We start from the raw sequence: 25,687 nt of genomic DNA, 5'->3' as shown, positions 1-25,687 counted from the left end.
TGGATCGAAACCATAACCAGTGAACCAGAAACACTTCTGCCCCACGAGTGGCCTCCATTGAGATCGACAGCATATACTTTTTTTTACCGCACTCTTTTTATTTTAAACAGTCACGACAATATCAGCACTTCGAAAGTGTCTGTTTTTGAAATGATTGACTTTGAGACAAAATAGTTTTAGGAAACTAGTATGTAGTAGTATGCACGTGGCCCGTTCACTATGTTTATTTACCTACCAAGTTTTAACTAAATTTAATAAATAAAAAAGCTGTCACATACAGACGGACAGATATATATATGGCTATTCTATAAGAGTTCCGTTTCGTCATTCAGTGAGAACTAATTTACATGTCTTGAATGAACGTGAAAAGTACATAAGGGAAACTAAAATGAACGGTACTTTCACATTCAGCCTTCACTTCACTATTTCACTGTCAGCTGTCAAGTGTCAATACAACGTTACACTTACAGCTGATAGCAACAGCAAGTAGGAACAGACGACAGTATTAGACGTTTTTTAGAATTTAGTTCATGTAATATTATTATCACGATTACCGAGTTATTTATTTTTATTACTTCACAAATTTCCTAAGTATAAAATGTCAACCAGTATTCCAGTTATTGTGAAATTACTAGCATCGTCCGTATCTATTGCTGGCCGAGCAGGAAAAATTGTACGAGATGTTATGAGCAAAGGAGAACTCGGCATTGTTGAAAAGGTTTGTTTCGTCATCTATTGTTTCATTTTGTTATGAATAATTCACTATTGCATAAAATTACGCTTATTCGCTCTTTTAATAGGGCAAGGATGATTATCAAACAGAAGCAGATAGATCAGCACAGCGATGTATCATTGCGTCTTTGGCAGCACAATACCCAAAACTGAGCATCATAGGCGAAGAAGATAATACGGATACGGAGGTACATTTATAAATTACATTAAACTGTACTAATTAAGACAGTTTATTTTTTTTTATATACTTAAGCTATGCATTGTATAAGTTTTGCCATTTCTTCCTCTTAGTAAGTTGTGAGTTTAATTCACATTTGAGGTAATGAATTATTTTGATTACCTTGCACTAGTAACAAGTCAAAGAGTGAGATTGAGTTAAACTACGAAACATTTGAGAATACAGGGTGAAGCTAAGAAAAACTCAAGAAATTAAACAAAAAATGAGCAAAAAATTTTATTGAACTGAGTGCAGTTGACATTGAAAAATCTAATTACTTTCAGGGTGAAGTTCCGAGTGACTGGCTGGTAATAGACTCAGACAAGGAAGTCTTGTCACTACAATGCCCTTCTAAATTCCAGGGTGTGAAAGAGGAAGATATTGTAGTGTGGGTTGATCCTCTTGATGGCACTTCAGAATACACTCAAGGTTCTTAAAGTATTTTACACCTATTTGAGTATTTTCAAGTAGTATTTTATTAATTGAAATTCATTTCTATTTTATGACAATTAAATAATTTGAAAGCACCAAGCTTTATAGAATGATGAATGGCATCAGAGAAGTGGTACTACATCTGTTAACAGGACAATTGTGGATTTGATTTGGGAAATAACTTGTGGGAATAAATTATTTTCATTTCTTCACCCTGGTAATCTCTTTGTCTCTGGTATATATGAGATACTGTATGAATATAAAGGAAATAAAAAATAATTAAAAGAATTACAAATTTTAGGGGCCCTTATGTTGAAGAAAGACCCATGGGAAAGATGGAAAATGTATTTTGCTCATCCATTTATAAGTATCAAGTGGTATTTAAGTTTACAACAATCAAACTATGGTAAATGGAAAATTAGAATTAAGTAGGTAGTGTCTTTTGGATGTTAATTAATAACAATATTAATTGATGAATACAATTTTATTAAACAATGACTCATTAGGAATAACAATTGTTTTGAACTAAAATATCACAATGTCTTGCGCATGCATCACAAATGACTTTGGCTTAATAGTTTTTAACTTTCTACTTTCACAAGCATATCTTTGAAGTTTTTTACACAATTTTTCTATTAGAACCAATGTTGCTTGTACTTAAATAACACCCTAATTCACAAACCAGCTTACTGCTTCTTTATAATATCGAAAATATTTTTGCAGACCACTTATGAAAAAAGAAATTATGTTGGTAATTAATTTATTTAGCTGTATATTTAATATAAACATCAATTTATTTAAATAAGTGGTCTGCAAAAAGTAACAAAGTTTTCGGTTTCTCTCGTAAAGTTCATGCAGATGGAATTAGCTGGTGTGCAAATTAAGGTATAAAAATATTATGTTCTTATATATTTCATACTTGAAATTTCTGTTTAGTATTGCAAGGTACCTGTGTAAATATATATATTCCTCCATAATTGGAAAACAAGGATATTTATAAAACAAAATATTTGTGTTCCAATTGTTACAGGTTTTCTGGAGCATGTGACAGTTTTAATTGGTATATCTGTCAATGAGAAACCAGTGGCTGGTGTGATACATCAACCTTATTATAAAACTTTAGTAGGAGGGGAGAAAAAAGTTGGTAGAACTATATGGGGTCTGCAAGATGCAGGTTATGGAGGATTTACTGCAGCTCCTCCTCCAGACTCATTAGTTATCACTACCACAAGAAGTCATTCCAACCCTGTAGTAGAGAAAGCTTTGGAGGTTATGAATGCAGCAAAAATTTTAAGAGTTGGAGGTGCAGGTTATAAGGTAAATAAATTATACAGTCATTTTAACATTATTAGCATAAAATGTTTTTTTTACTTTAATTATTATATTATTTAAAAAAAACTTAATAATCAACATAAATTAACATTGACCAAAAGCAACAATAATAAATAACACCAACATGTAATATTATTATATATTGTGATAAATTAACAATAACACCATAGTCAACATATGAAAACAATAAGCACACCTAGCTATAACTAGTAACCCATATATAATAATTTAAAATGTCACTAAGTTTTAGAAAACATATAAACTTTTTGAACTGAACCTGCACCTCTTGGAAACATTCCAAGTTCTCTGACCACTAAGCCATATATTGCATACATTCTTATCATCTTGGAAGTAACCTTAGTGGTCAAACTGCTTGCATATATTCCAAGAAGCGCGGGTTCGGCTTTAATCCTTGCGACATACAATTTTTTATAAGTTTTCTAAAATATGTTACTACTAATAAAAATTGTTTCGTAGGTAATACAATTATTAGAAGGAATCGCATCTGTTTACGTTTTCGCTAGCCCCGGCTGTAAAAAATGGGATACATGTGCTCCAGAAGCAATACTTAGCGCTGCTGGTGGTAAATTAACTGATATTCTTGGAGATTATTACAAATATGGAGCTTCAGAAGGAAAGCCAAACAAAACTGGTGTCTTAGCAGCCGTTAGTAATGAACTCCATGGCTATGCTTTAGAACGAATCCCACAAGAACTAAAAGATAAACTAGCTAATAAGTAAAAATTTTTAACACATCTTAATTTTGAATTGTTATATTTTATAATATACACTCGTCATTATTAATATATTGTTTTTTTATTTCATGTGTACCTATATAAATTTTTGGCTTAGATAAGTTAACAAATTAAAGGATGATAGTAAAAAATTACTACATTTTAACAAACTAATAAACATTAATATGTTATTATATAAATAAATATATAATTTAAAGGTCGTAATCTTTTAAACAATTCCCACTTAATTTATATTAAGTTTCTATTTATATAGAAACTCAATAATATTACGCAAGATGTCAAAGTTTTTTATTTTGGTATTGAAATTTACATAAAAATAAAGTATGGCGCTGTTATAGCTTACTCTTAACCTTAATTAAAAGTTTCTTTAGTTCTCTTCTTAAAATTTTGCCCGATGGATTCTTTGGTATTTCTTCCACAAATATAACCCCGCCCCGCAAATGTTTTGCGGGTGAAACCTAAAAAGAAGACGACTTATTAATTTTAAGAGAATATAAGCTACAGAAAGTTTTATAAGTTATGGTGAGCGCTCGATTTTGAAATGCCATCTCTAAATCAAACCACGACGAAAATAATTTTGATTCATACAAATAATAAATATTTTTTTATGTTATCACATAAATCATCATCATCATCATATCACAAAATTGCACCCTTGTCACACAACATCCCTCTTATGGTTTGTGTAATTTATAGCCATGGCCCTGAAAGCTTTTAGTTCTTTATTTATTTTTATAAAAATTCAAAATAAATACAGAATGCATAAAACCTCTACCACGAGGAATTTATAAAAACACATGCTATGAATTTTGTGTTTTTATGGTTAGGTACTCTGTGTATTTTGATATAAAATTTATCTAATTTTATTATCTATATATATATAAAAGATATTCCTACTTGTTGTGGTAAAAAGCACGCACAGCCATAACCGCTAATGGTAGAAACGTGAAATTTGGACAGTTTTTTATTTTCATAATGTGACCAGCACTAATTTGCACTTCAGCCTGCAAATTTTGGGCTATGTCGATAACATTGGTTCTCTGTCGGATAACCTAATTTTGAACTCGATCTTTCAGAGATACTCCAAGCATAGCCCTTTCCATAGCACGCTGAGTGGCTTTAAATTGGTGGACCAGTCGCGTCCTAAATACAATCGGTAAAATGTCTACATTTCATCACATCTACGTTGCATTGACTTCAATATTCATATAAATTTTATCAAAGAACAAGATTACCATGATAAGATAAAAAGTGAAATATTACAACTTCCTTTGGTTCATAATTATCGCCATGCAAATTGGAGTTTATTTATCTGCATTGCGACCTTCATGTTTTCTCGATAAATTATGTTTTTGTAGAATAAAATAAACTTCGTGAAATCAAAGCACTCATTTAAATAAACTTTATAAACTAAGTACGTCACTAGTCATTTTTAAAATATTAATATCTGTACACGTATGTATATATACGAATATTAGTAAATTAACTTCTAACATGTTAATTTATGCAAATAATACATATTTATATTATTTTTTACTATTGGTACAAACTTATGTTATCTATATATATAAAATCGAAAGGTCACTCACTCATCACGAAATCTCAGAAACTACATGTGCTAGGAATCTCAAATTTTGCATAGGAGTTACTTACAGGACGTAGGTGCTCGCTAAGACGGGAATTTACAATATTCGATTTCTAAGGGGTTGTTTTTGGGGTCGAAAGTTTGTATGAAACTTCGTTACTACAAATGCTAGGAGTCATAAATTTTGCATAGACGTCACTAAGACGTAGTCATGGAGACAGTAATTAATAATAACATAGTTCACGCGGGTGAAACCGCGAGCGGGCCGCTAGTTTATTATATTAAACGTCATCATGGCGCGCATCATTAATAAATGCCTACGGAAATGTGAGATGTTCATGAAGGTTAGGTATTTGCGAAACAACAATATAGGGAAGTTTAAAATAATTAAAGAATTTTTTTTTTTTTTATTATTGCCTGTCTGTCAGTTTGTAAACGCACATATCCTGCATTACTGGACGGATTTGAATAAAACGTTTTTGTTGTGCAACTATTATTATTACTATTACCTATGCTGTATTTGATTTTGAAGACTACCTCGCATCTAATTTAGAACCGTAGTGCTCCAGCAAAACTATAAGAAATAACTAAATGTGTTCATAAAAAAGTTGTTAATCGTGAGGATTATTTTACATGGACATATTAAAATTAACGAAATGGAATATCTGACGAATAATAATAGTAGTAAAAGATAACGAAATACCGCATAAGTAGAAGATATTTAACGTGTCAAGCATTTTCCATTGATATATAAAAATTAAAGATTTGAAATATTTGGTGAAGATAACTCTTCATTAAATATTATAGTTAGCTAAATTATAAGACATGTCGCCTTAGTAAAATAGGTTCAGGTAGGTAGGTAGTCCTAATTTGGCTTCAATATTTTTTAATATTGTCGTATGGTATGGTATCTACATGGTTAGTTGCTTATATTTATTCCTTCCTCCTTTTTTTAGCTTCACGCTGTATCCCGCACACAGCAGGGCAGGCAGAAGAAACCTAGTGTGAAGACACCCCGTTCCTCACGTTCTTAACCCTAGGTTCCCAGATACTTTCGGTTTACCCTGCTATATACAGGATGCAAAATAAAATAAAAAAAAAACAATTATTATACATTACCTTAGAAGCAACATATTTAACGATAGCATCAGCTGTCAGGTTAGCACTGGGCTGAGGCACAACGAAGGCGACGGGCAGCTCGCCGGCCGTCTCGTCGGGCAGCCCCACCACGCCGCAGTCCGCCACGCCGGGGTGCCGCAGCAGCAGTGCCTCCAGCTCCGCCGGGGCCACCTGGGAACAGACAGCTTCACACTGTATCCCGCATATCGTGGGACAGATAGTGCGGACCAAGTGTTAGGACACTTCGTCCTCACGCATCGTCCATTTTTCAGAAATTGCGTGTTAAGTGGAACTCAACGCCACGTTCTGTCTACCTGAGCGAGGGAATGAAAATAATTAATTTACAGTCAGATGTTCACCCACCTCACCACGACATCCTCAAGTAGGCCGTGATAACCTAATGTCCAGATATATTCTTCTAAACTTTCTAATTAAATTAATAACATCAAGTCTAAGGAGGTTTTTACAACACTTGCGTCAATGTGTCATTACAAAAAAATACACATTATATGAAAAAGAAACATTGACTTTATAATAATTGCTAATTTATAATTTAACAGAGGGATAATTTACATATAAATTATTCGTAGTATAATATGAAACGTAATAACAAAAAACTAAATTAATAAGAAAATCAGCTTCACGCTGTATCCCGCACACAGCAGGCTAGGCAGAGGGAACCTAGTGCTGAGACACTCCGTTCCCCACTTGTCGGATTTTTGGAGGCATTGCTTGTTAAGTGGCGGAACTTAAAATATTAATAAAAAAATATAAACAGTCGTAGTAACGCAGCAAGTCAGTGTGTGTTGGAGGTTGACTTATCCATATAAAGTACAGTAAAGTAAAAGTACTCAAGGATATGGATGATATTTAAATTATTTACATTATCCAACTCCTGTTACCTGTTAGACTATTCAGAAGTCAATCAAAGTACTGAGCATTGCAAAGGAAATCCTTTATAATTAAAATTACAATTTATAGCCATCACTGCAAATTTCTAAAGTAAAAAACGACTCACTAAGACGTATATTCTACGATTTTATAATAATCATAAAATATTTCAAAAATACCCTTCAAAGCATTTACTTATTATTTTAGTAACAACAGTGCAAGCATTTTCATCAGTATTCTTATATTGATAAATAGTTTGGATCAGGTCAAGTTACTAAAAACGTATTAAAAACAATGCCTTACCTGAAAACCTTTATATTTGATGAGCTCTTTCAGCCTATCCACTATATAAAAGAAGCCATCTTCGTCGTAATACCCGACGTCGCCGGTCTGTACGTAACCCTCGCTATCTATGAGAGCTTCACTCGCTTGAAGGTCCCCCATGTACCCCTTCATGCGGAGGGGTGACTTTATCCATAGTTCACCTTCTTGCTTTGGCCCCAGTCTTTGACCGGTTTCTATGTCTAGCACCTGAGAATATATCATATATTTTTAAAGTATTATTCCATTCTTATTAAAGAAAATGTTTTTTACAAAACATTTTTTTTTTTATTTATTTCTTAAAAATCTTTAATGTTTAAAGTCTTTTAAAACTAAAATACTCAACCCACGTCATCACTAAAATAAGTGAGTACTTATGTATACGTATTAATTATGGTAATTTAATAAATTAACATAAATATTTTTAATAAATTAGCATGCTAAATAAATACATAATGATTCAGTACTGACTTTTCTTATAGGAAGGAAAAATTTACACACATTTTTCATTCTTAAGCTATAAATATTATTTTTATTCATACGATTGTGACATACTCAAATAAGCAAATAAATTGCAACTCAACACATAATTAAATAAGATTGACCGACGGTATAAAACTTAATAATCAGAGTAAGTAGTACTAATAGATAACCCGTCTAATATATTCTTATTATTGGTCATTAAGTCCTCATTATTTATTAAAAACACAACTTATTAATATTTTAAAGTAACTATGTAAAAAAAAACTTGAGACAAGTCGTAGCGCAGGGGCACAAAGTGTGACTATAAAACCTACTGGTTGTAAGTTCGATCACCACCCGACGAGATTAAATATTTATTTAAATGTATATTTCCATTTCTTCGCTCTGGTGTTGAAAGTGGGGCACGAAGTGTTTTAACACAAGGTTCCCTCTGCCTACCCTGCTGTGTGCGGAATACAACGTAAAGCTGATTTGTAAAAGAAAGGGGACCTACAGGCACGAGTACCTATATACATATGTATCATTCAACGTTATGTCGTATACTATAAAAATGTCACCTGCGACGAAACTTAATATATTTTTACATAATAGAAGGAGAAAGATAAGTACAATTATCAATAAACCTATGTACAATTATCAGTGATAGCACCTACATATTATTTCATTGACATTTGACAATGAATGTATTAACTTTAGGTATATGAAGTATTTGCCTTATTAAGTAATGATAAGAAATAGATATTGATTTATTATTCAACACTCAACAGTAAACCCGTATCACGTAGATAAAGGCATTACAACGATTATTTTGTTATTGCTGATTTGTATGTAATAAACATTTATTTTAAAGATTTTACAGCGAAAAAAAATTACTGTGCATGTACTAATTATTTAATAATAAATAAATAGTATTTATTAAATTAATAATTGATATATTACAATATCTTTATTTGGTAATAACTGCAGTAGTATTAACTGTGTTGCAGTTATTATAACTAATCACTGTATAGGTATTTTGTAAATTAGATATTACGATCCTACGAGCCTACCTCACAATATTAAGTTATTTTTTTTTAAATTACGTGAGAGTAGGTAAGTACCTATAGTAATATTATTAATATTTTAACAGTGAAATTTATTTTATGCGAAACATACAAATAAAATACACTCACAATTTTGCGAGCAATAAAGTATTATTATTAAAATATTACGTCGATTTTTTGCAATTGATTATTATCTTGATCTGCGTCATATTTGATATACGTATAAAGGAATTACGTAAATTCTAATTCTTAAAGGCAGCAAATGAATTATAATTTAACATTTCATATAAAATTATAAAAATAAAATGCGCAAAATACATATTGTAGGTACATTTAATTGGAAGGTAAAAAACACTTCGCCTTTTATATTTATAATCTGCAAGCAACTTAAAGAACATAATAGTATCGTATGTAGAATATTGGGTAATAAGTAAATAATATTCAAAAATCGAAATGTCCGTCAGTTAATACTTTATATTAAAAGCGATGGACGGAATCAAATACAATTGTTTCTTATCTAACAACATTACCTTGATCCTCATCCCCGGCGCCGGTGTGCCGCACGAACCCACTTTTTCTCCGTTGGTTAAGTCAACACAGCACGCCATCGTCACCTCTGTGAGACCGTAACCTTGCCGAATGTGCGATATTCCAGTTCTATAACATTCAATTTAGACTGCAGTGTCTATGACTACGACTACACTAAAGTGCATGTATTTTATGGTGTTTATAATAAATGTATTTGAGGCTAGTCGCGTCGCGAGGCACAAAATGTGACTGTAAAACCGATTGATTGTGGGTTTGATCCTCACTCAGGGGAATGAATTATTATTTTAATTTGCTTGCTCTGGCACTAAGGCAAGCCCAACGTTGAGTTCTGCCACTCAATACGTAATACCTGAAAAATTCGGCGCAAAGTGAGGAACAGCGAGTCTTAACACAAGATTCTCTCTGCTTACCCTGCTATATGCGGGAAGCTAAAAAATATATATAGGTACACGTACAAACAAATATTATTATCATTACGAATCGTAATTCATATCAAAATCAAATAAAATATTGCGTAAATATAGTCTTTTATATGTACAGTATAAGTGGAAAGCAAGCTTTATCAACTAAAGTGATTCTGACGCTTCAGTGAATTTGTTGTGAAATTAATTGACGCTACACTGTACTTAATTGATATAAAAAAAGTAAAAAATGCAGACTTAAGTGAAGGAAACTATAAACCGTTTAATATTTAATTACAATATTGACTTTCAAAGTGGAAAACATGTATGATATCATCATTAGAATATCACAATGAGATGAGATGTACTGTGTTTAAAGATTTTATACAAATATGCGTAAATTGTAGAATAATTATGCGATAGGGAGCGAGGACATCTTAAACATACTCATATAAATCAACAGACAGACAAACAAGTCAATATCGAAGTTCCTACTATAAAAAGAACCATCTTATATTTGGAACATAGAAACACTATAAGGCCAGTATTACTTTTGAGTTGTTGTTTGTTTTTGAGTTTATTATTTTAGTGTTAATACTACAATATAACTTTTTAAACATTAAAATTGCTTTACTAGATACAAAATTACTCAGTGCATTAAAAACAGCATTTAATGATTTATTAAAAAAATATGATATAATTTTATTTTATATGTATGTATATAAATTATAATTATCATCATTGCGAGTTATTTATAGACTTCATAATTACATTTAGCACATATGTTGTTATTTAGTTCCAAGATTTATAAGCAGTTACGTAAGTTAAACGAATGACAAAAAGGAATATGGGGCAGTGCTTACTATAAACGCGATTGTTGTGGGTTCGATTTGGAATTGAGAAAATTTTTATATTATTTCTTTGTTCTGGTAACAAGACAAAGCGATCCAATCTATACCATACTATTAGAACAAAATGAAGCCAATACACCTTACCTTTTGGAAACAGCACTTTGAATTTCTCTAGACAGAGGTGCAGCCCCACACCATACTTCATTTAAAGATCTTAGGTCGTATTGGTCGACTAACGGATGTTTGGCCAGAAATACTGCGAGGGGCGGCACTATCGTTGTCATATTAATCTAAAAGTAAGTATATTTTTATTAAAAAAAAACTAATTTCGCTACTGACGTTGCTTTATTTTGAGTAGAGCTTAGTGTGGTGAGACTTTGTGGCTTGAGTGATAGAACTTAGCACCGTGGTTTGACTTGTACTCTAATGAAAATAAAAAACGAACATACCACCCCATTTAAGCCTCGTACATCCATCATTTTGAAATCAGTTATAAATAAGTAAATTTTCACTTCATAAGGCAAATGTCTCTACTGACGTTTGTTTTTTCTTCAGACGAGAGGGAAAGTAGTGTAAAAATATTCAAGTCAATTGTTAAGTCATTGCGTGTGAGTGACGGAACTCACCACCGCGCTTTCTCTTGTGTTGTCTTCTTATTGGTGATTAATAATTTGATGTTAAAAAAATAAAGCTTGTAACTTCTTATTTTGAGTTTGACAGGGAAATCAAAATAATTCATTTGTCCAAGTAATAATCGAACCTATAGCAGTCACATTAACAATCAGATGCTGTACCACTGTGCCATGCCAGCCTCAATCAACTTAGGTATCTTTCAATATTTATTTTACCTTATAGTTTTGAATAGTTTCAAGGAATTGTTTTTCCTCAAACCGCACTAAAAAAACAACTTGTATGTTTAAACACATAATAGCCAGTTTCGATATAAAACCATATGCATGGAACCAAGGAATCAGTGACAGCCCATTTATCACTTTATGTTTTTTCCTTTGTTGCGAGGTTTCTAAATAGTATCTGTAATGAAAAAAAAACTATTAAATTGTAATAATTTCAGTGTATATGCACTTTAATATGTACAATAGTACAGTAGTAAAATTATCTAAATCTCTCAATGTAAAGATTATAACAAAATTTCTTTCAAAAATCGTAGATCAATTATATCAATGAGGTACAAGAAACATTTTATATACAAATCTTTATTAAATAATATATTACTGTAGAATTTCGTATGCAGTTTTGTATCTTAGAGAATATGGTTTACAAACATTGGTTTTACAAATTGTATTATTTTGTTGTGTTTGAAGGAAAAAATATCATTTTCCTAGTTCAATTTTACCTTCTTATTTGTAATAAGAATTTACCAGAGAACCAGAAAATAAAACAAATATATTTTAAAAAAGTTAGCATAGAAACAGAGTGGAGATGTGAGTCCTAGCATAATAAATTATCATTTTCTTATCATCATTATTAAGAATGGAATGTCTTACAAATAAAGATTAAATAAAGATAATTACAATCAAATACAAATATGATTTGGCCAAGTTACGTGCCGTCCTAAGAACTATGTCAGCTGCAAGTGTCTAGCTATATCAGACACTTGCATCTGACATAGTTGAAGTGAGACCTCCCGGACACCCAAGGAAGTGCTGGTTGTATGTTGTGATGCAGGACATGAGAACCAATGGTCTTACCACCGAGGATGCAAAAGACCGTGCAAAGTGGAGTAGGTTAAGTAGACAGACCCTGGTAATAGCCGGGATTAATGTCACGAGCAATTAATACCTGTTTTATAATTAAACAGAAATATTTTATTTATTTTTTATTATATTTCTATTGCATAATATTATCAACTAAAAAATAGTGAAAATAAAAAAAATAATACAACAGTTCAAACTTACTTCATATGAGCAGATAATGTTAGAAAATTTACATGTGTGAGCATCACTCCTTTCGGTAATCCAGTAGTACCTGATGAACACATAACAGCCACAATATCGTCAACTCCATTAACATCCACTAAAGTAAAGCTGTCTATGTCCACATTTTTCTTTATGAGTTCATTATATAATAATCCTGGTACTATGTCATAATCCCCAAATAAAATAATTTTCTTGACATATGGCAAATCTTTACTACAGTCATACACATTTTGTGCAGTAATTGGGGAACTTATAATAAATTTTGGTTTGGTTATATGAAATATATGTATTATTTCCTCTAAAAATAAATTAAAAATGTTATATTTTTTGTTGGTACATGAGAAAGAAGTACAATAATATAAATTAAATATAAATCATACCAGGTGAATATGTAACATTGAGGGTTGATAAAATTCCACCACAGTATATAACAGCTAATGATGCAACTGTAAATTCAAATCTATTTTCACTACTTAGTGAAACTACATCACCTTTCTTTAAACCTAGCTCTTGTAGAGATACAGCCAAATTAACACTTTTCTGTAAAATTGTCCTATAAGTAACAGAGTTTCCAGTTTCACCACAAATCTGTAGAAACAATTTTATTAAAATATTTTACAAATATGGGCCAGACAATTTATAAAATGTAAAATAGCCAAAAGCATATAAGAATTTCTACACAGATTGATAACAATAAGTAGCTTAGTGGTTGGAGGATTCAGAAAGTTCCCAAGAGGATATATTTTTAAAAATATTTTTGTATACTTAGTGTGGCAAAGCATTTTAAGTGTAGAAAAAAATATGGCTTTCATAGGGGTTCATTGAGGATCTTGATTGTGAGAAACATTATAAAAATCACAAAAAAACTATATATTGACTTAACAAGACAGAATAATTTTATAAAATACACAACAATAACTAACTTGTGCTATTTGGTCACCTCCAATTTTAAACTTATCAAACAGAAATTGACCGTAGGACAAGTGCGCAGGTATGGGCATCTCTTCGGGACCACACACGACTTTATTATGTATAGATACAGCCATTATTTGTAAAACAGTTTATTTATAATACAAAATCTTTATTATTAAATTAATAAAATGATCCGAAGAGATAAATCCCTGCTAGTTTACTTTTGCACGTAAAAAAATTAAATATAGTCACTTATTCATAAACTTTGAATAACGATAATACTTATCACTAATTATAAGGTAATAAGCTTAAAATGTACATGGAAATTACAAACGACAACCCCGCGCGGTGTACAATTTAAAGTGACATCAAATTCAAAATTCAAATTGACATTGAGACTTGAGCACAGAACACATTTACTCACTTGAGTGTCTGAGTGTCTGAGTGACATTTTCTAACACTCTTGTGATAGTTGTGGTTACTGACAACCATAGATAATAAATATACATATACTAGAGATGAACTATTTAACTGATAACCAACTGTGACACATAAGTTTGACAGTTATTAAGTTTTTTGACTCTAACGCGTCGTTCCATTTCACGATTTCTACGTTTTTTAATTAATTGTTATTAACTGACACACATTAAACCTTAGAAAATTTTATGTCGCTAATAAATAAAAATAAAGTAGTAATCTCGTCAATAATGTCCATTTAAAAATACTTTGAGAAATAATACTTAAAAAATGATGACAAAAAAATATAATAAACGATAATGAAAGTATTTCTTTCTACACTAATAATATATACTAATATTTTCTAATCTTTGATAAATCGTGATAATTATTATTTCAACCTCATTTATACACTATTTATAAAAATAATTCCCTGCTAGAGGTCCTGAGCAAATAACGGTCCGCAAACGATTTTAAATTTAGCGGTAATTTCTTATTGACTTATTAATTATGTTATTTTTTATATTGAATAAGCTTGCGTTTGAGCGCATTAAGCCCTGTTGACTCTGTTTTTGAAGTCCATATTGTAAGTCATAGGAAATACAGATGCCGGCAATGAGTTTCAATCTCTCGCTGTGCGGATAAAGAATGCAGCCTCAAAGGGTTTCGTTCGTACATTAGGAATTTCTACCATAGTGGTCTCTGCTAACAAGAATGATATAAAAATCGTTCTTGATCAAAAAAAAGATTGAGAGCCTCTGGTTAAAAATATAATTTAATATAATATAACTGCTAATTAAAAGACAAGTCAACTTCTTCTATGACAAAGGGGGATGCCCCAATACAGAAATCCCGAATAAGAAGTTTTGTTCAGAACAATCATAACAAAAAAGATTCAATAAATTACTAGTTAAATATATTTTTATTATACTGTGTCAATTTAAAATTTGTATAAGAAAAATTAAAATATATTGAATACTTATATATGACTAATAATTATTTTTAAAATATAGTAAATTTGACAATAATGAGTTTTAAAGTCTACTTTTAGTATATGGTTTCTAGTTGTGATAGACATTTCGAACAAACTTGTTGACATCATACATTCACGATCACAGTGATCACAATTGAATTGACAATTGATATAAGTTTAAGTAGGCATAGGTACTAAAATCTGAAAAGTTAATTTCCTAATGAAACATTTTAGGATTATTTTATTTCTTGACTGTGCTTATTTGCGTATGCGTACTCCTGTGACTTTCTGATACATTTGTGCGTTCTACTATGTATGGTCATATGACTCATAACAAGATGTTACTTTCAGACGCTGAAAGTAATAGTGAAGATAATTTATTTCAAAATATTAACAACATTAGTGTGGATACGGTACGAAAAATTCAAGAAGATATCGATCCGGACGACATAATATCTTTAGTATTTTTACTGTACGATTCTTCAGATACGGCGCTTCAAAGATTAATTTTTTATGGACGAGTGTGTAAAGATATTGAACAAAATCATATGAATTTACTTTATGAGTGGGCAATATATGCTCAACGTCAATCAACATGGAGGTATGAATTTTTGGAAGCTCTTGCAGTATGTCGCCTTTATAGTGTCATAAGAAAATTAGGGTTCAATGTAGCTAACATAAAAAAGCACTACCTCCCTGAAAATTTACATGTGAATATTTATATGGATCCAATAAAGAAGGTTCTGTACCGAATATGTGAATGTCTGACTGCTGAGAATTTGTCAAAATTAAAAAAAAGTTTATTTTCATTCCGAGTTGATATTTCTAATCATGATAATGCTGAAGTCATTTTTTTAGACCTTATATCTAAAAAGTTTATTAAATTGGGTCAATATAACAAAGATAAAAAAATGTACACAAGTGAGTACAATATTGAGCAACTAGCAGAAATATTAGACAGCTTTAGTGGACTAACAGAATTTGCAGTGACTCTTAGAGAAATACAACATAAAGTAAATAATAACAATAAAAATACCCAACCAAATTCAAGTAACACAATAATTAAAAAATATAAATCAGATTTAAACAAACCTGAAAGTCTAAAACCAAGAAAAGAATACTTTACTCAAATATTTGATATTCTTAAAAATAAACCAAAAGATGAAGAAACTTTGCATAATTTAAAATCTGATACTCAATTCCCAAGTGATGCTTACCCAATAAAGAACAAAAATAGAGTTGGTCTATGTTGTATTATAAATGAAGAAAATTTTTATCCAACAAAAGAGAGCATTCAACTTGGATACAAGGTTGATCTATCTGATCGTGTAGGTTCCAGCCTTGATGTTATTGCTTTAGAAAAAACTATGAAAGCACAAAATTTTATAGTTATAAGTAAACATAATTTGAGTCGAAATGAAGTTTTTCAATTTTTAAAATATGTGATACAGGATAAAATTCTACCAGAAGACAGTATATTTATGTTATGCATACTGTCTCACGGAGTCAAAGGTCATGTCTATGCGGCAGATTCTATCAAAATTAAAGTGCAAGATATACAAAATTTATTAGACTCTGATGAATCTCATAACCTCTATGACATACCAAAGGTGTTAATAATCCAAGCTTGTCAGAGTGAACAAGACTCAGGTGCAAATCTGAATATTGTGTCTGATGGGCCAAGTTCATATGATCGATACTTAAAAAAAACCCATTTTTTAGTTTATTGGGCTACTGCACCTGAATATGAAGCTTTTAGGGATATAGATGTTGGTTCAATATTCATACAATGTTTGTGTGATGTAATTAGGAAAAAGGCAAATAATGAAGATTTATATAATATTTTTACAGAAGTAACTGATTGTGTTTCAACAATATGCACAGAATTCAAACGAGCCCAAGTGCCATTATTTGAGTCCACTTTGAGAAAAAAGCTGTTTTTACATCGGAATTAATATACTATTAAGTTGTCATTGCAGTGCAGTGCCAAAGCCTGAAGTAAACAAGGGGTTTGTGTATTCAATTCTTACTCGTGGGTCTGACTTGATGCTACTCAAAATGCAATTTGTGAAAATTTGAAAGAAAGTGGGCAACAGAGTGTCTTAAAAGTAGGTTCCCATTGTCTACCCTCTTTTATTTATAGATAGTGTGAAACTAATACAAAAATAATTAACAATTTTGTCATTTCATAATTGTATAAATTAAGATATTTATTATTAATAACTAATTATAGATTTTATATTCAGGTTAAATAAAGTACAGTACATAATAATTTTTATCAAATGTTTCTTGCTTATCTCAAAGCCTTCTATTATTTAAAAATGTTGTTACCTAGTTATTTTTATTTTAAATAATTTTTATATATCTAAAATTTAATTATTTATTTATTATTATTTAATTATTCTTTCAAAAATTAAAACTAACACATTAAATTTATTTTTATGAAAAATTTAGTGTTTGCTTTTTTAAAATTATACTTGTGTACTTGTCTTTTATGTCAATGCCATTATTGTACAGGTGCCGAAAAAAATACGACAATAAGTAACGAAAAACAACAGAATAGTTATTGTATCAATATCTCCTATGGTACCCAATATTGTACCAATACTAATGAATACCTTGGGTTATGTGTCCATTATTTGTATTAATATTTACATGCTAAGAGCCAACCCTTGGCTTATAAAGACCAAAATAATAAATTATTGAACACAACAGCTATTGAGATTTTTTTTAAAATATTGCACAGGTGGAAGCGTCAGTGCTCCTTTTGCGGGAGCAATAAATAAAATATTTCAAACCCTTATTTACAAAAAAATTATCAAGGTTCGTCAACGGTTTAGGTTATACTTATATATGCAAAGTTAAAAGATATCTAATAAATAATATTATTTAATTTGGACGAGTGCTGATTAATATCCTAAATTTACGAAATGTCTCCTTTCCAGAAGGTTCAGTCTAGTGCATTTGGGAATTCATCCATTACACTTAATTGGATTAATGCTCCGTGCTAGCAATATCAATGCTTTAGCGTAATAGCAGTTACCTACTTACTCGTCTAATCAATCATGTTCATATTCATATAGGGGCTGCGCTGTGTGTGCTGTTGTAGGAGCAAGCTTATTATGATAATATCATATCAATCCAATTTACATATATGTTTGTGTACGACACACTTTTTCATACTTTTTATTATAGTAATAACTTAAAAATATGATAGGTATATTTTGCAAGGCCGATCGGATTTAAAGAGGGGGAGGAGGTACATTAATTACATAGGTACGTACTAGAGGAATGTAGATCCATGCAATAGCATGTAGGTGTTCAGTTCCTATTACCATTTTATGATTCCTTATAATTTATCTGGTCTGTTATGATTGATCGTCGGATCATCTAGATCTTCAATTTTTATATGTTAATAGAAAATGGTCATCACGCTTAACAACTTTTGCTAAAGTGGTATTTTATTGTTTCTTATAGTTTAGCTATACTGTGGTTATACATTCATTATATTTCATTCAAATCCGTCAAGTCTTTCAGAAGATATAAACAAACTAGTGGGCCCGGACGCGGCTACGCCTGCTTCAACTATAAGAATATTTATTAAATATATTCGTGAAATTATTTTCAATTTTCTATAGAATTAGTTAGAAAATATAAGCTTAAATAATCAAAAAGAATAATAAGTAGATACATTTTATTACAAAAAAATATCTGAGTTATTGAAATGAACCAACAAAAGGATTAAAAGTAACTAAAGGATAGGTATTCTTAATATTAAAAAAAGTACCTAAAGTTATTCGTGCGTGCGTACATAGATATCGACTCTACGAAATAACTAAACATTTCTCTCTATTAAGTAGGATAATTTTAGCGGGCAATATCAAATAAAATAAGAAGAGAACCAAAATGTAGCTTAAATTAATTATAAACAGCAAATAATTAGATAAACTTTTACAATAGTTCGAAAATGTATGAAAATTTATAAAACCGTCAACGTCATCTGCCCGATCGCGTCGGTCATACTATACCACTCGTAGGCTAGGCCATTTGGAATCAGTGACATCTCCTTAATTATTTTTTAGAATGTTATACAGTAAACTATAATTTCAATCTAGATAAAATGCTAAAAGTGACTATTATATTTATTTTCATAAGGATGAATATCAAAATGTCGCGGTAACGGTTGCGTAGCGACGCGACGGTTGTTATTAACATGGCAGAATAAATTGCATGTCAAATTAGAATGTACTTTAAAATATATTAGTATATATGTGTAATGTAATGTTATATAGCCTATAGCACTTCTGAAGAATGCAGCTTTCATACAAAACAAAAACAAAGTAAATCGGACCAGTAGATCCAGAGATCTTAGCGTTCAAACAAACAAACAAACAAACTCTTCCGCTTTATTATAATACTAGTGGACCCGGACGCGGCTACGCCTGCTTCAACTATAAGAATATTTATTAAATATATTCATGAAATTATTTTCAATTCTAAATAGAATTAGTAAGAAAATATAAGCTCAAATAATCAAAAAGAATAATAAGTAGATACACATTATTAGAAAAAATTATCTGAGTTATTGAAATGAACTAACAATAGGATTAAAAGTAACAAAGATATGTATTCTTAATATTAGAAAAAGTACCTAAAGTTTTCCGTACGTGCGTACATAGATATCGACTCTACGAAATAACTAAACATTTCTCTCTATTGAGTATGATAATTTTAGCGGGCAATATCAAATAAAATAAGAAGAGAATCAAAGTGTATTTTAAATTAATTATAAACAACAAATAAAGTTCGAAAATGTATGAAAATTTATAAAACCGTCAACGTCATTTGCCCGTTCGCGTCGGTCATACTGTGCCGCCCGCTAGGTGGCTAGGTCATTTGGAATCAGTGACATCTCCTTAATTATTTATTAGAATGTTATACAGTAAACTATAATTTCAATCTAGATAAAATGCTAAAAGTGACTATTATATTTATTTTCATAAGGCTGAATATCAAAACGTCGCGGTAGCGGTCGCGTAGCAACGACGGTTGTTATTAACATGGCAGAATAAATTGCATGTCAAATTAGAATGTACTTTAAAATATATTAGTATATATGTGTAATGTAATGTTATATAGCCTATAGCACTTCTGAAGAATGCAGCTTTCATACAAAACAAAAACAATGAAAATCGGACCAGTAGATCCAGAGATCTTAGCGTTCAAACAAACAAACAAACAAACAAACAAACAAACTCTTCAGCTTTATTATATTAGTATAGATAGTATAGATAGTATAGATAGTCAAAAATAAAAAAGAACAGACAAGCGCGAGTCGTCTAGCCTACCGAGGGTTCGGCATAAAAATTTAAGGTCTAAATCTTTTCTGAAATTAGCCAGAGCCCTTTCATCTGATACCTCACTTGAACTAGCGGCTTTAATATCAATTTTTTTCTCTCTTTTAAGGCTATTATTTTTTAGGATTTAACCACAAATATTTAAGTATATAATTTTCAGTTTTCCTGAACTAGTATACTACCTGTAGAAAAATGGTCTTGACAGACAGAGACGGACGGACGTCTGTCTGTGTGGACCAGATCCGTGAAGATCATGTCCGTCTGGGCAGACAGACGGACAAAAGAGTAACCTTATAAGGGTTCCTTTTTTAAAAAAAAGTACGGAACCCTAAAAAGCAAATTTTTTAGACCAAATCATATATGATTTTAAATGTAACGTTTTAATGGATAGGTGAGAAAAGATTCCACTATCTAGTGATAGCATTTATTTAAAAAAGTTATAAATTTGTTGAATGTATCTAAAACCATGTATCGTAAAATGTTGAATGATTGAAAACTATCTTATGTACCATATTCATCTATTTTAAATATTCCTCCAGAGCCCACTGCCCATACTTGTAGGTAGTTGAGTTAATTCACAAGTAAGGTGAGTTGATGCCATACAAAGTATGTATAACTGAAATATTAAATCTCATAATCAAATTGTGTGTCACGTAATATGGCTCAGAATATGTACAGAAAGGCACATAATTTAATTTACATATAGTATTGTACTGAGGCCGTGGTGTCACTACGCGGCGGTTGTAGGTTCGATCCCCACTCGTGGAAATTAATTATTATGTATTAATATTTTCATTTCCCAGCTCTGGCACCAAGGCAAAATGCTTGGCGTTGAGTTACGCCTCTCAACAGGCATATCCTGCTACATGCGGAATAAAGCGTGAAGCCGACCTATATTATTGTGGGATCCCATGTGGAACAGATGTTAACTTATTATCGAATGTAAAATTGTATATCATCATCGAAAATAATTAAAAAATACTATAAACTAAGTAATTGTCTATTCCATAATAAAATAAAACTGAACGTTATCTTCCACGCCTGGTATAAATTAAAAAATATAATAAATAAATAAAAATATTTTCGTACTTCCGCTAAATGAGGTTTCAGAACGATTAGTATATGGAAGCATCTTCAGTGAGCTATAAAATTGAATACGACTTGTAGCTTCCGTGAATCAGTGACGTGTGCGGTTAAGCGGGTTACCGCGGGAGCAATGCGCGCGGTGGACGGCATTCGCTCGGCCAGCCGCGGAACGCCACATGCTTAGGTCTTCACGTTAGTTTAGTTTCGACTTCGAGCGCCACATGTACAGGGGAGGATAGTCCGTGAGACTATGAATCGGTAGCGATGTCGGGGAGTGCTCCAGAGGGGGACGGTGGATCAGTGGAGGCAGGGCCGACGCCATCTCAAGATCTCTACAGAGAGAAACCTGCGAGCACCGCGGTGCGGATCCTGACGGTCTCTGGGTATCTCCTGTCAGTGTCTTTGGCGGCAATTCTACTTTCAATTTATTATATCTGTGTGTGGAAGTCACCGGAGCTTCCGAAAAACTATGAGATGCTGAGTGCTAGACGCGGAGACCATCACGACTACGATCCTGCTTTGACGATTGACAATTCTCCGTACAATTATATAGGTAAAAATAGTTATTAATATAATTAATTCATCAAACAAATATCTCGTTGAACATATATTTATTTAAATAGAAATTTATTTTACAAGTTTACTGACGAGGAGGCTACGTTATCATTTTATTGGATAAAGCCGATCGGTAATGAAGCCTTAGTAAGATACTTCTTTCTAAGAAGGTGCCACTAATAGTCTTATTTCACACAGCACAAAGTATGTCAAGTTGGTGTTTAAGATGATTTATTAATTTTCCTGCAAATTTTCGTTTAAATATTATTGACCGAAGAATAAAATTTCTTTAATTATTTGAATGTTTTTGCTGCTATATATATTGTCGTGAAATTTTATTTTTTTTAATTAAAAACATTTTTTTAAATTTAATGTACTAATTAGAATTTAAGTTTTTTTTAACATATCAAAGACCAATAATTGCCCAAGCTACATGATAAGAGTTTACATATTTTCAGTTAACTTATTTGCATGAAACTAGGTACATGAATTAAATTACTCTTAGGCCCGTATTTTTTAAATCGCTTTCAAATCTAAGATCGATCTTGAGATGCCGTTTTGATTCATAGATATATAATTTACTAGCGGCCCGCCCGCGGCTTTACCTGCGTGAACAACGTTATTATTAATTTCTGTCTCCATGGGTACCTACGTCCTATAAGTGACGTCCATACAAAATTTGGGACTCGTAGCAGTTGTAGTAAAAAAGTTTGATACAAACTTTCAATCCCAAAAACAACTCCTTAGAAGTCGAATATTGCAAATTCCCTACACCTACGTCCTATAAGTAACTCCTATGCAAAATTTCAGATTCCTAGCACATGTAGTTTCTGAGATTTCGTGATGAGTGAGTGACCTTTCGATTTTATATATATAGATGAATAAAAACATCTCAAGATCAATCTCAGATATGAGACCAGTTTATAAATAGGTACGCGCCGGTAATGTGTAAGTATTTAAAAAACTTTTACACTTTTACTTTTTTTATTTCAAATGGGATTGATTAATCAATAGAAATTATAACAAAATAGAAAATGACGTCATAGAACTTTTAAAAGGTAATTTTCTTTTTATTTCTTGAGAAAAAAAAACATACCTACGTCGTATTAACAATCTTCTTTTTGTAGTATTGTAGATGATTCCGTTAACAAGATTTTGTTCAATAATAGCAATAGCAAAAACCACGGGAATAAACATATAAAGTGTACAAAAATAATAAAATTGTAAGGTTTGGTCTGGTAGATTGGTATAGGTAGTTTGTAAAAGTTATCTCGGTATATAGGTACACATATATACATTTTTGCGTTCACGCTTTCGTCATGAAGGTAATAAAGAGAATTTAGTAGCTTCTCTCTTCGTTAGAATGAAACGAAAATATTTTAAATAGAAACATTCCATCAGTTCGAATGGATTTCATGACCAGTGTATAAACAACGCCAGCGGACTGATTAGAAAAATTGTCCCAACATTATAAACCTATATATATTATCATATCAACTATATTGACGATGTAACTACATGCAAATAGGTACATACATACAAATACCTACAACAAAATAAGTAAATTGGATTTGGTAAACTATAATAATAATAATAAAGATCTTTATTATATTAAAATACATTTATAAATGCATAGCGTAATTTATTAGGTTTCTCTATTTATATAACGTTTATTATTTCAGATATTATTCATGTTAGCCCTGGCAAGAGATTATAGTAGTAAAAGGTTGCTGGATTCAATTACGCTTAGTAAGATATTAACTTACAATCCGATAAAACAAAAACTTAATTACTTAACACGTGTCAATCGCCTTAATCTGGTAAGGTTGTTATGTGGGATACTTAACGAAATTGTACTAGAAGGTACCTATTATTTTTAACTACAGACTGTATCCTGCAATTCTCAAAGAGTTCCATAGGCAACCTAGTTTGTCTACTTAGTTCACTCTGTTCTACTCTTTCCACCGCTCGAGGCATTGCGTGTTGAAAAGCGGTACTAAACGCCGCGCTATGCCTAGCTACCAAAACGAAAAATGAAATAATCTAATAAGTATTTCAATACTCGAGAGGTAATCGAACCCACAACCGTCGCGTCTAATGTCAAACGCTCTCCCTTATTTCAATAACTGTTTTAAAAAGTTTTAAGGATAAAACATATTATAATCCATAATTAATATTTGTCCAAAAATGTAAACACGACACACTTAGCATACACTTTGTTTTAGTAATTAATTATTTCCAATGTACTTTTAGGCGTGGTATTAGTTTAAGTACACGGGGGTTCCTGAAATCCAATTAGCGATATATGTAACCCAATTGTCCCGATCATTAATTACCTACTTTATTTTGTTGTTCTTAATATGTTGTTGTTTATATTCGTTTATAATATTTTTTTGTTTAATCTTTAGAGTTATACTTTTCTAAACGAAGTGATATTCGTATAGACTGGAACTAAGTCGAACTTTAGATTTTAAAAATTATAGTAATAACTCTATTTAGGTTAGCACTTAGATCTATTAGTTATCTTTATTATTATAAACATAACTTTAATATAGAGTTCAAACGAAATCATTATCTTAAAAAAATATGAATCGTGTATTTTTTTATCCGTAGGCCTAGTCAGGCCTAGTCTAATGCTCTTACGCTTCTTGGCTTTGCTCAGCTCTATCCGCTGTGCACGGCGTGTAGAGCTGAGCAAAGCCATGTTGCGGAAAATTTTTTTGCGAATATTTTGCCTAAATTTCGCGAAATTTTCTGTTTTGTCCGCACGCTCTGGGTTAGGTTACTCAAAGTTCAATCTGTGCGCGTGAATTTCAAAACGTTCTTCGTTCGCACAGCTTAACTCTACAACGAAACACGCTTTTGACCAGGAAGAGCTTCGCTTCACTCAGCTAAATCAAAAGGCTTTAAAATATATAATTTTTTTATTTTACGAATAATTTCATATGTAAGGTAAAGTATCTAATAAAAAAATATAATATGTATTTATAAATTATTAGGTAGCCCGATGTCAATTAATATAATCTAATATGACATATTATTAGGCTTATTGTTATTAATAGATATATGTATAACAATTTGTGAACAAAAGATAATGAACTATTGCGATGTCACTTTGTTAAGTTCAAGTTCCAATTTTAAAAAAGTCAGTTAAAGATTACGGTTACGTCTCCTTTAAAAACAACTCGAGAGGCTTAAACTGAGCTTCGTGTGAGTGATTATAATAGTAGAGCCAGAAAAAAGCATTTAAAAATAAATGTTATTATTCAAAACCGGACAAGCGCGAGTCGGGCTCGCCCACCGAGGGTTCCGTATAAAAATTGGACGACTCGAGCTTTTTCTGAAATTCAAGCTTAACTTAGCTAGAGCCCTTTCATCTGATACCTAATTTGAACTAGCGGCTTTAATACAAAGTTTTTATAAAATTTTCATAAAATTTTGGTTTTAAGCTAAGATGGCTATTATTTTTTTAATTTAACCACAAATGTATAGTTTTCATATTTTTTCCTGAACTAGTCTACTTTTTGTTATATTATCTAATTATAAATTTGTAGTTTTATGCAATCGTTACTAGAGCGAGGAAATAGAAAATATCGAGGGTAGGTAGTGGAACCTACATCTCTACAGTTGCACGCGTGTTCCTTTGCGCCACGACTGGCCTCGTTATAATTATTTAAATTATTAGTGTATATATATTCTG

At 31.3% G+C, this 25,687-nt stretch overlaps 4 protein-coding genes across 6 annotated transcripts; 3 read left to right on the top strand and 1 right to left on the bottom strand.

The window, feature by feature from the left end:
* The first annotated feature begins 437 nt into the window (after nucleotides 1-437).
* LOC146536884 (3'(2'),5'-bisphosphate nucleotidase 1) lies at nucleotides 438-3,519 on the top strand. 2 transcript variants are annotated; one of them, XM_085189732.1, is made up of 6 exons: nucleotides 438-718; nucleotides 801-920; nucleotides 1,234-1,378; nucleotides 1,683-1,787; nucleotides 2,412-2,698; nucleotides 3,191-3,519. In XM_085189732.1, the coding sequence occupies exons 1-6, from the start codon at nucleotides 599-601 to the stop codon at nucleotides 3,452-3,454; spliced, it is 1,041 nt and encodes a 346-aa protein (XP_085045858.1). In that variant the 5' UTR covers nucleotides 438-598; the 3' UTR covers nucleotides 3,455-3,519. The 2 variants fall into 2 exon arrangements, with proteins under 2 accessions (XP_085045858.1, XP_085045859.1); XM_085189733.1 differs by lacking the exon at nucleotides 1,683-1,787 and having other exon boundaries at nucleotides 440-718.
* Nucleotides 1,851-13,997, bottom strand: LOC146536883 (luciferin 4-monooxygenase-like). Its single transcript, XM_085189731.1, has 9 exons — nucleotides 13,572-13,997; nucleotides 13,029-13,236; nucleotides 12,628-12,946; nucleotides 11,560-11,743; nucleotides 10,856-11,001; nucleotides 9,441-9,567; nucleotides 7,367-7,594; nucleotides 6,173-6,343; nucleotides 1,851-3,926 (listed from the first exon to the last, which is right to left on the bottom strand). The coding sequence occupies exons 1-9, from the start codon at nucleotides 13,692-13,694 to the stop codon at nucleotides 3,801-3,803; spliced, it is 1,632 nt and encodes a 543-aa protein (XP_085045857.1). The 5' UTR covers nucleotides 13,695-13,997; the 3' UTR covers nucleotides 1,851-3,800.
* A 1,053-nt stretch (nucleotides 13,998-15,050) lies between these two features.
* On the top strand, nucleotides 15,051-17,701 carry LOC146536882 (caspase-3-like). 2 transcript variants are annotated; one of them, XM_085189730.1, is made up of 2 exons: nucleotides 15,051-15,180; nucleotides 15,341-17,701. In XM_085189730.1, the coding sequence occupies exon 2, from the start codon at nucleotides 15,538-15,540 to the stop codon at nucleotides 16,942-16,944; it is 1,407 nt and encodes a 468-aa protein (XP_085045856.1). In that variant the 5' UTR covers nucleotides 15,051-15,180; nucleotides 15,341-15,537; the 3' UTR covers nucleotides 16,945-17,701. The 2 variants fall into 2 exon arrangements, with proteins under 2 accessions (XP_085045856.1, XP_085045855.1); XM_085189729.1 differs by having other exon boundaries at nucleotides 15,096-17,701.
* Nucleotides 17,702-21,512: 3,811 nt separating this feature from the next.
* LOC146536881 (uncharacterized) lies at nucleotides 21,513-23,919 on the top strand. The gene is made up of 2 exons (XM_085189611.1): nucleotides 21,513-21,985; nucleotides 23,670-23,919. Exons 1-2 carry the CDS (start codon nucleotides 21,697-21,699, stop codon nucleotides 23,702-23,704), a joined length of 324 nt encoding a protein of 107 aa, XP_085045737.1. The 5' UTR covers nucleotides 21,513-21,696; the 3' UTR covers nucleotides 23,705-23,919.
* Nucleotides 23,920-25,687: the final 1,768 nt, after the last annotated feature.

This window comes from Heliconius melpomene, chromosome 8 (assembly GCF_056956725.1).
Source record: "Heliconius melpomene rosina isolate 202511_hmr_F chromosome 8, ASM5695672v1, whole genome shotgun sequence".
NCBI lineage: Eukaryota > Metazoa > Arthropoda > Insecta > Lepidoptera > Nymphalidae > Heliconius > Heliconius melpomene.
The sequence above is the reverse complement of the archived record's forward strand: the minus strand, read 5'-3'. Positions and strand labels throughout refer to the sequence as shown.

Excerpts from the sequence above, each read along its gene's own strand:
- LOC146536883 (XM_085189731.1), bottom strand. The coding sequence starts at position 13,694 with ATGGCTGTATCTATACATAATAAAGTCGTGTGTGGTCCCGAAGAGATG. Across the intron at positions 11,744-12,627 it reads ACATTATCTGCTCATATGAA|ATACTATTTAGAAACCTCGC; the intron begins GTAAGTTTGAAC and ends TTTTCATTACAG. Across the intron at positions 11,002-11,559 it reads AAACTATTCAAAACTATAAG|ATTAATATGACAACGATAGT; the intron begins GTAAAATAAATA and ends ACTTACTTTTAG.
- LOC146536882 (XM_085189729.1), top strand. The coding sequence starts at position 15,301 with ATGTATGGTCATATGACTCATAACAAGATGTTACTTTCAGACGCTGAA.
- LOC146536884 (XM_085189732.1), top strand. The coding sequence starts at position 599 with ATGTCAACCAGTATTCCAGTTATTGTGAAATTACTAGCATCGTCCGTA. Across the intron at positions 719-800 it reads AACTCGGCATTGTTGAAAAG|GGCAAGGATGATTATCAAAC; the intron begins GTTTGTTTCGTC and ends CTCTTTTAATAG. Across the intron at positions 1,788-2,411 it reads TTTACAACAATCAAACTATG|GTTTTCTGGAGCATGTGACA; the intron begins GTAAATGGAAAA and ends CAATTGTTACAG.
- LOC146536881 (XM_085189611.1), top strand. The coding sequence starts at position 21,697 with ATGTCGGGGAGTGCTCCAGAGGGGGACGGTGGATCAGTGGAGGCAGGG. Across the intron at positions 21,986-23,669 it reads TTCTCCGTACAATTATATAG|ATATTATTCATGTTAGCCCT; the intron begins GTAAAAATAGTT and ends TTATTATTTCAG.